Here is a 12,721-nt window from a genome sequence, read left to right as displayed (position 1 = left end):
TCATTCTAACCACTTCCGGTGCTGGGAAAATGGAAAGGCTTCTATCATGAACTCAGAGTCCCATGTTGCGTCGCATTGCATGAAAACAATATGGCGACGCACATAGCCGGAAAACGCATTCTTGATCGCATCTTATCTATCATAATCAATCATTAAAAACATCTAAAAACCACATATGTTTGATAATATATATTCTGACCTTTAGTGCACCTGCAGTGATATAATCTGTCCATCAGTGCATCTGCTGTGAAGTGTAAGTTAAGATTTTTTTTAATTACAGTGCACATTAAAGAACTCGCGCTGGGGGCTCCATCAGTACAGGAGTAACTTGCGTGCGAAAAGGTTAACTGAAGCTCCTGACCCATATCTCCATTATTTTATGCATTGCACTGCTACCACATGATTGGATGATTAGATAATCGCATGAATAAGTAGGTGTGCAGGTGTTCCTAATAAAGTGCTCATTGAGTGTAAATTTATGTAGTTTAAATTGTCAGTAAAAGTTGCTCTAATTTGATTGTGGCTTGTGTTGGATTTTCGTCATGTGTGCTTCTGAGAATGAGAATGGAGTGAGTTGCATAACTACTGCACAGTTGGAAAATGTATGTCTGTATTAGAACTTGAAGCCAGTACAAAGAAAGTGGTCTTCATGACCTAAATGTGTAAGCTAAGCCTTATTCAAGAGTTCTTCCTCCATCTTTTATGGATTTATTGCAAGCAGAGCCATTGTATGTAACTCTGCAAAATCACATGGATGGATATAACTCAAAAACCATCTTCCTGTATATAGCTTGGGTATTATATGTACAAAATTAAAATGGAAATAATGGCACTTTGTTTCTTGAAAAATTTCCTTTTTATTGTGTTATAGTAAATTGAGATTATTAGTACCACAATGCATCTTTGAAAAGATTGCCTGTGTGCATAACCCGCTCTAAATAACAGGTTTGCTGCACAACACGGTGACATAAACTATGTTGCAACAGTTTAGGGAGGGCATTTTTCTTTTTTGCATTATAATGTCCCTGTGCACAATGTGAAGTCCATATCCCAAAAGTGAGTTGCTGAGTCTGGGGTGGAGGAACTTAAAATTCATCCAAGTTGTGTTCAGGAGTTGAAGTCTAGGCTTAGAGCTGCCTAGTCAAGTTTTTCTACACCAGACTGTTCCAATAAAGATTGATGCACACAGAATTATCTGAAATGTCATTGTATGGTGTAGCATTAAGATTTTGTTTCACTGTTTTCAATTACTGGAATAGCCAAACCTCTTAAGTAGCCTAAAACTTGTCCACACACAGTAATTTTGGCCATATATTGTAATGTCACTTCATGAAGTAAATTTTATATTCCAAATCTGAAGTCTAGATCTTAACTCTGGACCTCTCACCACTTCCCTTTTGCTAACAAACACTAAACCACTGTCCCTTCCATGCAGTTTTCTCACAAATAAGACTGAAACGTCAGAGCTATCTATTCATACTGAATGTTTTTTCCCCCTTTTACCAGCGCTGTCTCGTGAAACGAAACTATGGGGAAGCAGAACAGTAAGCTCCGCCCTGAGGTGATGCAGGACCTGCTGGAGAGCACAGACTTCACAGAGCACGAGATCCAGGAATGGTATAAGGGCTTTCTACGGGACTGTCCTAGCGGCAACCTCTCCATGGAGGAGTTTAAGAAAATCTACGGAAACTTCTTCCCTTATGGTGACGCCTCGAAATTTGCTGAGCATGTTTTCCGTACTTTTGACGCAAACGGCGATGGCACAATAGACTTTCGGGAGTTCATAATTGCACTGAGTGTCACGTCACGAGGGAAGCTGGAACAGAAGCTCAAGTGGGCGTTTAGCATGTATGATTTGGATGGAAACGGATATATCAGCAAGTCAGAGATGCTTGAGATCGTGCAGGTACCTAAACCTTATACGTATAAGCAATAATGTTTGCACTCCATTTTAAATCTTCTTGCCTAAGTGTTGAAGTCTTAAGCCAGAAACGTACCTCGCGCAAGTGAATGCAGATGTTTCTAGCTATGCAAGCTTGATTTCATGCATTGTTGCTTTCTGACCACAATTCATAACGCAAGTACGTGCTGCACTCTCAGCTTTTCCGCAAAGGGTGCTATAGCCGGAATTAGCGTGCACTATCTGCTTCTATGGTTAGTTTTTTCTTTTAGATCAACTAAAGTTATGGCGGAATAGCAGTTTAAAGAAAATCTTGAGAGCAAGTTGGTTCAAGTCAGTATGTTTATAGCAAATTACTTGTTTAAATGACACATCTTGTTTAATAGCAAAGACATTTGAAGTTGACTTGTTACCGCCAGACCAACAAACGCACATTAAGAGTGTATGCGGGTGTTGCATTGGCGAAATGCTCTCATTTGCAAACTTGTGCCGAGTATGTTTTTCTGCCCTTAAATAGCAACAGATCACAATACAGGAGACACAGAAGAGAGCCTAACCCAGTCCTGCTACCCAATTCTCACATCGCATATGTTGTTATTTCTCACTTGCAGAATATAGTGTTAGCAGCAAGGATATCCATAGTGTTAGACTGTCAGGAAGCTCCTTGCTGTAAAGAGAGGGCCCAAGTCTTATTTCTGTCTATGACAAACAGGCTTTCATCAAAATGCACTTCACATGGTTATTTCTGTTAGCTGTCTGTGTAATTGGCCTGGATTTACTTAGCAACTATTTTGCCTCAGTTCTAGAATTATTTTTGATTGCTCACATCTTGAGTCCCTGTCCAAACCAAACCAAGTTTGAGGTCTGCAGAGACTTCTTTTTAACTTAACTGTAATTTTAGCTGCAACATACAAGAGAGTGAATGTTTAGAGGGGAAAACCAGCAAATTCTATTAAAAAAATATATATTTTTGATGAACACATTAAAGGTTTTAAATTAAGTTACTTTGATTGCCTTTACATACGCATTCTTAAATTAATTATGCTAAATAAGTAAATAACTTGTGTAGTCATGTAAGCACCTTAAATGTTCTTTTATTAGTGTAAGTACCTAAACAGTTTAATCAAAAACCAACCAGCAATAGTAAAGAGATAATCGGTTTGACCAATATTTAAACTTTTCAGTTATCGGTTCTTTAATATCGGCTTTACCAATTAAGTTGGACAAAAAAGGCTAACTTTTTTAACGTTAAGTGAATGAATACCTATTTATGTTGTGACAATTTATGTTGAAGGAGGTTGTGACAAGTGCAGAGGACAACCTGATGATTTCATGTCTAATGCGGTTTTCTTGCATTGTCAGAATTTTTGGTCCTTATCAGCGTATGGTGTGCATGTAAATGCACTTATTTCATACACCACATTCTTCATTCCCACCAAAAAGTCAATGTAATTATGACATATTTATGCTTCGGTTCACTCAGTAATATTTGTTTGTTCCACTGACACCAAGAGGCTTAGATGCAGAATCACACAAAAACAGAAATTCTCATTTACCGATGCCATGGTAGAAATTTGCTTTGTCACCCATGATTATTATGCTTCACAATATGCAGCACCCCTAATATCTTAATGTCATTGTTTTATTTTGATGCATGGCTTGCCTGAGGTAAATCTAGTTATATGCTTAATGTTTTTCATCATTCAATAAAGGACAGCCAAGTATAGTGCACTAAAGAGGAACACGGCTGAAGGTCTGTAAAGCGTTCCATCTGTAGAGTCTAGACTCAATAACACTCCACAGGAGAGCTTCACTTTACAGAACATACTACTTTTTTCTTAGATGTGTGCGCAAGGTTAAGGGAAAGAATTAATAGAGACATACAGATGCAATTGCAGTGAGCTGTAACAGCCTTTGTTCATCCAGTGTTAATCTCGTCAACAAAATCACTGATGAAAACGTTCGTTGACAAATTATTTTTTTTTATTTCATCAACGATAACAAAGATGAGACGAAAAAGGCACATCATGACGATAATTAAACTATTTTATTAAAAATCATACTATTGACGTAAATTATACTGCAAGATATTAACAGTGCAAGATATGAAAAGGAGAAGAAACACCTATAGAGTCTGTATATAGAAGAAGATATTAGATATCAATTCATCTAACCCATTAATAATTGGGATTTCTTCACTTGTGCTGCGTGAGTTGAACACAGGCAAAATGAACTGGGGTAAATACCTCATTCAAACACATCCTATTTATACATGATTTTAATCACTATAGTAGCCTATATCCACAACATATATGTAATATAACAACTTACATCTGCACAGTGAAGCGAATGAACCTGTGAACTTGAACTAAATGATGCTAGTCAGAATATGTGTAATTTGCATTGCATAACTTGCATTGTAAATACACTGTTTCCGTAAGAAACGCTATACGCAATGTAATATCCTTTCACTAAAAATGAATAAGTCTCTGAAGTATGAAGAATTCAGAGTACAAGTAGCTAATACTACTGGTCATTATTATTTTAGGAGCTCAGTTTTTTTTTAAGTTTTTTTTTTAACAAGGACAGTAGGCTATGTATAGTTATATGTTTGATACATTTTTAAATTAGAAAATGTTTATACATTTTTTTTCCTAAATGTTTGAATATTTGATTAAAGTTTGGTCTGTACAGTTTGACACTTTTTTTTCTTCTTTTTTTTTTGTCCATTTTGCACATCGTCATCAATTAAAAGATTTTATTTTCGTTGACTAAAATGATGTCATTTTTGTCAGACTTGTCAGACTAAAACGAATAAAAATGAGATGAAGAAATATTGAACAATTTTAAGGACATTTTCGTCAAAAGACTAAAACTATGACTAAAACCAAAAAACTGTGAAAAATGAACACTGTATTCATCTCTCTGAAGCCTTTAACAATACACTCATATCCCTTCCTGCTAAACACCCTTTATAGTTGATTTAGTGATATAGATTCATTCAGTGAATGAAAACATGAACATGAGGTGCAGTTGGATTTTATCTGTCTTTTTGTACACGGTGGGCTGTATGAGTGACATTAGTGCCTGTCTAAAGCATGATGGTAATTCACAGAAGCACTGCAAAAATTTTATTTGTGCAGTTTTTTTTCCCGAAATGCTTGCAAAATCAGTTAAATTACAAAGCAAGATCTAAAGAATTGCAATGCGGTAGAGTCCATTCAAACGTGAAGTCCCAGTTCTGCTAACACTAGGTGCGCATCAGCATGGAAACGTTGTTTTTAACATTTATTTGCATGAAAAGTGCAATAGGCTATATAATATTACCTGCTGCATTTTTGTCAGCAGAGTTTAAGATAAGATGTGGAATCTGTGTGTTCTCTACAGTCAGTCATGTGCTGGGACTCTTCCTTTTTTCTGAGTGTTTAGCCATTACTGTTTATTTCCCATACCTCTGACAGCAAAGCCTGTGCATTATGAAACGAATTACTTTTAAGTACATTTCTTTGGTTAGAATTATTTCTAAAATATATATATATATATATTATTTATTCATAATACAATAAAAATTTGAAGTCATATGTTCATGCGTATGTCTGTTTACGTTTCTGTGACAGCTGAAGGGTGTGCGACAATGAACGAGGAGGAAATATAAATTATTTTGTCTTGAGCGGAAAGACAAAAAAAAATTGTGGTTTAGAAAGTAACTTAAAAGTAAAGTAATTAGTGATGTGATTACTTTTTCAGTGAAGTAATCAGTAATTGGATTCTAATTTTAGAGGAGTAGTTAGTAATTTGTAGTAGATTACTTTTTTTTTTTGTAACTTAACCAAGACTGATGTACTGTAGCATTATTCCCAGATAGTAGTGGTATTAAGCTGAAATATGTGATCATACAGATGGAGCATTTCCAAATTAAACTCCTTTCCTGACAAAGTGTTTTAAAACCCATTACTTAATCTGAGAAACGCTGATAAAGAGAGTGAGATGCAATGGCCAAGACCTCCTCATAAGGGGCTGTTCACAGTGAATGTTTTTGTATCCATCTACACAGTTTTCCAATTGTCATTTCAATGCAAACATGCACTAGACAAGCATCTTTGACAGTTTTGCCATGTTGTGTGATTTATTCAGCATCTCATACAAGAGCGCTGTGTTTTTTAGGTGCCGTGTCAAGTTAAAAAGAACTTCAACCTTTAAAAATGTGTCTCGAGACACCTACGTTCTGTTGAACTGTATTTGTTACGCTGCATCTAGCCTTTTTTAGCACAAGAATGCGATAGGTCTGAAGTCATCGTCAGTGCTTGGTGCACAATCAAAATTCAAATACACAGTTTTAGTATTCGAATGTGCATTTTTATCTTAAATTCAACGAATATTCTAATTTTAAATTTTTATTTGACATCCTTACAAACCTCTGGTGAACTACTTTACAAAACTAATATTGCACACAGTCTACAGAGAATTTAGTTTTAGTTGCAGAAAACACTTGTTCAAAGCCCCTCAGTTAATATTTAAAATGTATAATCTTTTGTGTCCAACTTTATCGGTAAACCCGATATTAAAGAAACCGATAACCGATTAGGTAGAAAAGTGTAAATATCGGCTAAAAATATCGGTCGAACCAATCATTGGTCTATCTCTTGTTAAGGGTTTACAGCTTGTTTACATAGTTCTGCTGGATCCATGGTCATTGATGTGTGTGTGGAGCTTTTCTGCAACACATTTTACACATGTGATAATGATGAAATACTGTTAGAGGGGTATTTATATTTCTTATCACTGTTTTGTTATCATGTTTTGATTAATATATAATTGTCACCTTTGATGGATTAAACCTTTTGTGTATTGTGTCTGCCCCAGGCGATTTATAAGATGGTGTCATCAGTGATGAAGATGCCAGAGGATGAGTCCACGCCTGAGAAGAGAACAGAGAAGATCTTCAGACAAATGGACACCAACCGAGATGGTAAACTTTTTTTTTTCTTTTTTTTTTTTTTTATTGTTAGATGCTCTAAATTTTAAAGCTGAAGTGTGTAATTTCTGTGCCACTCGAGTCCTCAAAATGAAATTGCAAAAATATTCACTGTGTTCAAATAGATTCCAGAAAACTCAAACAGATAGTCCTACCCTAAACTCACTCCATTGGTCGAGCCAATGTTGCTATGTTTGGCTAGACAGGATGCTCATTCAAACAGGAATGTTTTGATACTGCCAAAGTCTTTCATTTGATGAAAAGAAATACTTGACATTGTTAATAATTTTATGAATAAACATTCCATAGATTGGACTGATATTGACATGTTATTAGTAAAAAATATTATAGAATGTATAGTAAAACCATTAACACAATCAATCCTTCAGAACAGGTATATTTCCCAGCAAAATGAAAATAGCAAAAGTAATTCCTATTTATAAAAGTGTAGATATTCTCCAATTATTGACCAGTTTCTATACTTTCCCAGTTCTCAAAAATTTTAGAAAAACTATTTGTGCAAAGGCTTGATAATTTCATAGAAAAACACAATTTATTGAGTGAACATCAGTATGGCTTCGGAGCAAATGGGTCCATTCAATTGCAGTGATGGAACTGGTAGAATAGATTTCTACTGCAGTGGACAACAAGGAATATACCGTGGGGGTGTTTATAGACTTAAAAAAGCATTCGATGCTATTGATCACGGCTTATTAATGAAGAAGCTGGAGAGATATGGTATTAGAGGGATTGCTTATTCATGGCTAACAAGTTACCTTGATGACAAATATCAATATGTACGAATAAATAATGTTGAATCTGATTTATCGAAAGTTACTTGTGGGGTTCCACAAGGTTCAGTGATAGGCCCCAGACTGTTTATACTGTATATAAATTATATATATAAAGTGTCAAAATTCCTAAAATTTGTTCTATTTGCTGATAACACTAATTTATATTGCTCCGGGAAGATTATATAATTACTTAATAATATAATAATTTAATAAATTATTAAATTACATGCTTTCAAATTTTTTGATCTACTTGATCTTAAAACTGCACAGATATTGTACAAAGCACAAAATAAGTTACTTCCTTTGTGTATTCAGAGGTTGTTTGAAATAAGAGAGAGTCAGTATGAATTTAGGGGAATATGTATTTAAAAAAAAAAAAAACAAGGTTAAGAACAAATATAAAAAATAGATGTACACTACCATTCAAAAGTTTAGGGTCACTTACTCATTCTTTATTTTTTTTTAATTATTTTTTTCACATTTTAGAATAATAGAAAAGTCATCACAACTATGGAATAATAGAAATGGAAATATGGGAATTATGTTGTGACTAAAAAAATCCCCCAAAAAATACAACTGTTATATTTTAGCATCTTTAAAGTAGTCACCCTTTGCCTAGAATTTGCTGAAATGTACACTTGGCATTTTCTCAGCCAACTTCTTGAGGGATCACCCTGGGATGCTTTTTAAACAGTATTGAAGGAGTTCCCATATAGAATTGTGCTCAGAAGTTTGCATACCCTTGGAGAATTGGTAATATATGTACCATTTTTAAAGAAAACTTGAGTGAGCAGGCAAAACACATTTCTTTTATTTCTTATGGGATTTATATTCAACTGTAGGTTATAACAGATTGGCACAATCATAAAACAAAACATGGCAACAAAGAAAAAAATGAAATGACCCCGTTCAAAAGTCTGCATACCCTTAGTTCTTAATACTGTGTATTGCCCCCTTTAGCATCAATGACAGCATGCAGTCTTTTGTAATAGTTGTCTATGAGGCCCCAAATTCTTGCAGGTGGTATAGCTGCCCATTCGTCTTTGCAAAATGCCTCCAGGTCATGCAAAGTCTTTGGTCGTCTTGCATGAACCGTACGTTTGAGATATCACGTTTGAGTGGCTCGATGATATGAAGGTCAGGAGACTGTGATGGCCACTCCAGAACCTTCACCTTTTTCTGCTGTAACCACTGGAGGGTCAACTTGGCCTTGTGCTTAGGGTCATTGTCATGCTGGAAAGTCCAAGAGCGTGCCATGAGCAGCTTTCGTGCAGAAGAATGCAAATTGTCTGCCAGTATTTTCTGATAACATGCTGCATTCATCTTGCCATCAATTTTCACAAGATTCCCCGTGCCTTTAGAGCTCACACACCCCCAAAACATCAGTGAGCCACCACCATGCTTCACAGTGGGGATGGTATTCTTTTCACTATAGGACTTGTTGACCCCTCACCAAACATAGCACTTATGGTTGTGACCATAAAGCTCTATTTTGGTCTCGTCACTCCAAATTACAGTGTGCCAGAAGCTGTGAGGCATGTCAAGGTGTTGTCGGGCATATTGTAACCGGGCTTTTTTTGTGGCATTGGCGCAGTAAAGGCTTTTTTCTGGCAACTCAACAATGTAGCTCATTATTGTTCAAGTATCGTCATATTGTGCTCCTTGAAACACCGTCTTTTTCCAGAGCAGCCTGTATTTCTCCTGAGGTTACCTGTGGATTTTTCTTTGTATCCCGAACAATTCTTCTGGCAGTTGTGGCTGAAATTTTTCTTAGTCTACCTGACCTTGGCTTGGTATCAAGAGATCCCTGAATTTTCCACTTCTTAATAAGTGATTGAGCAGTACTGACTGGCATTTTCAAGGCTTTGGATATCTTTTTATATCCTTTTCCATCTTTATAAAGTTCCATTACCTTGTTACGCAGGTCTTTTGACAGTTCTTTTCTGCTCCCCATGGCTCAGTATCTAGTCTGCTCAGTGCATCCACTTGAGAGATAACAAACTCATTGACTGTTTATACACAGACACTAATTGCAATTTAAAAAGCCACAGGTGTGGGAAATTAACCTTTAATTGCCATTTAAACTTGTGTGTGTCACCTTGTGTGTCTGTAACAAGGCCAAACTTTCAAGGGTATGTAAACTTTTGATCAGGGCCATTTGGGTAATTTCTGTTTTCATTATGATTTAAAAAGGAGCCAAACAACTATGTGATAATAAATGGCTTCATATGATCACTATCCTTAAATAAAAGACAGTTTTTTTGCATGATCAGTCATATTTTCAAAATCAATGCCAAAATTTCACAATTTCTGCCAGGGTATGCAAACTTTTGAGCACAAATGTATATGCCGGGCACTTAGAGGCTGTTTTTCTTAATTATTCGGTCCAAGTTATCCATTTCAAAAACAAATTTTTATTATTTTTTATTAAATTAATATGTTGGCACAATTATATTTTTGTCTACAAAACTAATTTCAAACATTTAATCATACGCCTTCAGATCAAAAGATTTTTAAGATCATGAGAAACATTTCAGGCAAGTGACCCCAAACTTTTAAACCGTAGTGTATATCTGTCAAACTTGTGGAATAGTTGCGACAAGGAATTAAGAATGTGAAGTTCCATTTGCAAATTATTATTTTTTTTTTTATATATTTTTTTTTAAATAAGGTGGTAAACAAAAATATAACTGAGGTATGATAATTATTTTTGTATGAAATATTTGGAACCTTTGTTTTGCTACTGTTTTGTCTTTGAATAGTCTAAATATAGTAGTGAAAGGGATGCCTATTAGTATATGTTACGTAAAAAGGGTAGGCATAAAGCTAAAGCTTTAGCATAGACCTTTTTGGTCTATTCTTTGTTTTCCTTTTAAATTTAATGCTTTTATTGTTATTTATTTCTGTGCATTCATTTTGGAAATTTGTTAAAGTCCGAGAGAGAGAAAAAAAAAAAAAAGAAAAAAAAAATACAAATGGCTCACTTGTAGTTGATTCTGCATGTAAACTCGGGGTGAAAAGATTACACTCGTCAGCTTTAAATGAACTTATGTGGTTGTATTAGTGCTTTTTTTGTGTGTGTGTTAAGTATGTTTGTGCTTTTTCATGTACTCTAACAAAACTTTTTTAAATGCATCATTATATTAAAGGATCTCTGATTAATGAGTGGGTTGAAGAGCCCCATTAGCGAACACAGTTTACGTATGACCATTAACTTAAGCTGTGAGGGCCGTGTATGAAAGATGATTAAAAACTAAAACGATAATGTATAAAGAAAAGAGGGGACCGATAATTCAGACAGATAATTTATTGATCTCTGTGGAAAAATAAACGAGAAAAAATATCCTGCACACTGCTTCTGCTTGCAAATAATATTTATTAATTTATTATTACAACGTTTCGGTCATGCGACCTTCATCAGGTTTTATAAAACCAGCAATCACAGTGTGAGAGAGATTTTTTTTTTATTGTTTATTTACGTGTTTTTTCCCCCACACCCTCTGATAATCTATCAGGTGTGTGGTGGTTTTTCTTCCTTTTTTGTATAATTGATCACTGTGGGGAAATTGCAAAACAGCAAACACTACAATACACATACACTGGGTCCACTCAAACTAAATTGCTGCAGGGCTTAAATGTATATTCCGGGTTCAATACAAGTTAAACTCACTCAAAAACATTATTTTGACTCATCCCTCCTTTTCTTAAAAAAACAAGCAAAAATGGAGGCTACAGTAAGGCATTTACAATGCAAGTGAATGGGGCCAATTTTTGGAGGGTTTAAAGGCAGAAATGTGAAGTTTATTTACATTTACATTTATGCATTTGGCAGATGCTTTTATCCAAAGCGACTTACAGTGCCCTGATTACAGGGACAATCCCCCTGGAGCAACCTGGAGTTAAGTGCCTTGCTCAAGGACACAATGGTGGTGGCTGTGGGGATTGAACCAACAACCTTCTGCTTACCAGTTCAGTGCTTTAGTCCACTACACCACCACCACCAAGTTTATAATTTTATAAAAGCACTTACATTAATTCTTCTGTTAAAACTTGTGTATTACTTGTGCTGTAAAGTTATTTATATCATTGTTTACTGAGATTACAGGGTTTACATGGCAACAAAGTTGTAAAATTGGCTATAACTTTACACAGAAAAGGTTGATGGGTGATTTTATCACATTAAAATCATGTTACACGCATATTGTTTACGTCTTGTTGCAATACTATTAAAACATTAAAATGCGAGTATTTTAACGTTTATGGTTAGGCCCCGTTCACTTCCATGATGACAATTAAAACCCAAAACCATGACAGTCCTTTACTGTAACCTAGATTTTGGCTTCTTTTTTTTTTTTTTTTTTAAGGGGGAAACAAAATAATATTTTGTGGTAATCAGCATTATGCCACAAATGTTGTCGATTGAGTTTAACTTGTATTGAACCCAGAATATTCCTTTAACACAGAGTGCTCTGGAAAATGTTATTACATTAAAAATCAGAGGAACAGTTCCTGTAGATGTTATTGCTCCTCACTTGGGGAATTGGTGTCTGCTGTGTATCCCAATATCAAAAGTCCTTTTGATTCTTCACATTTCATTGGCTCCCCTTTTGACATTAAAAATGCATCAGTGCCACCTGCTGACTGATATTGTACATTGCTGTTTTGGGCATGTGAAAGTACAAGCTTAATTTAGCTAATTATTGGGCTGCACTGGTCGCAAAGTGTGTTTCGTGCTGTAGGTTCAGTAGAAGGGCCAGAGTAGCATTGAATAACACTGCAGGAAACACCATTAAGAGTACTTTTACTCTGGTGTTCGCTTTTGCGGAAAACGTACGTTCAAGAACCGTTAACAAAACCGAAAGTCATGAAAATCATATGGTTCTGTTTTTTGTTCAGTTCAATTTGAACATTTTTATAGACATTAAAAGTGTTTATATTATAGCCTTGAGTTAATACACAAGATTTCAATGTATCTAGATTCTAGCTGAAAAGAGTTAGACCATACCTTGATAATTTAATCTAAAGTTCACTTGCCTTCGTGTTTTTTTTTTT

The 12,721-nt window shown here is 35.2% G+C and overlaps 1 protein-coding gene across 5 annotated transcripts in view; it reads left to right on the top strand.

The window, feature by feature from the left end:
- Positions 1-12,721, top strand: part of ncalda (neurocalcin delta a) — an 87,655-nt gene that overhangs the window by 72,484 nt on the left and 2,450 nt on the right. For all 5 annotated transcript variants that reach the window (XM_051721892.1, XM_051721890.1, XM_051721891.1 and 2 more), the window contains 2 exons: positions 1,507-1,906; positions 6,764-6,869. In XM_051721892.1, the coding sequence (XP_051577852.1) occupies positions 1,529-1,906; positions 6,764-6,869 (484 nt within the window). In that variant the 5' untranslated portion in view covers positions 1,507-1,528. The remainder of the gene's footprint in view (positions 1-1,506; positions 1,907-6,763; positions 6,870-12,721) is intronic.

Source organism: Myxocyprinus asiaticus, chromosome 16 (assembly GCF_019703515.2).
Source record: "Myxocyprinus asiaticus isolate MX2 ecotype Aquarium Trade chromosome 16, UBuf_Myxa_2, whole genome shotgun sequence".
Taxonomy (NCBI): domain Eukaryota; kingdom Metazoa; phylum Chordata; class Actinopteri; order Cypriniformes; family Catostomidae; genus Myxocyprinus; species Myxocyprinus asiaticus.
This window is presented reverse-complemented; position numbering and strand designations above follow the sequence as displayed.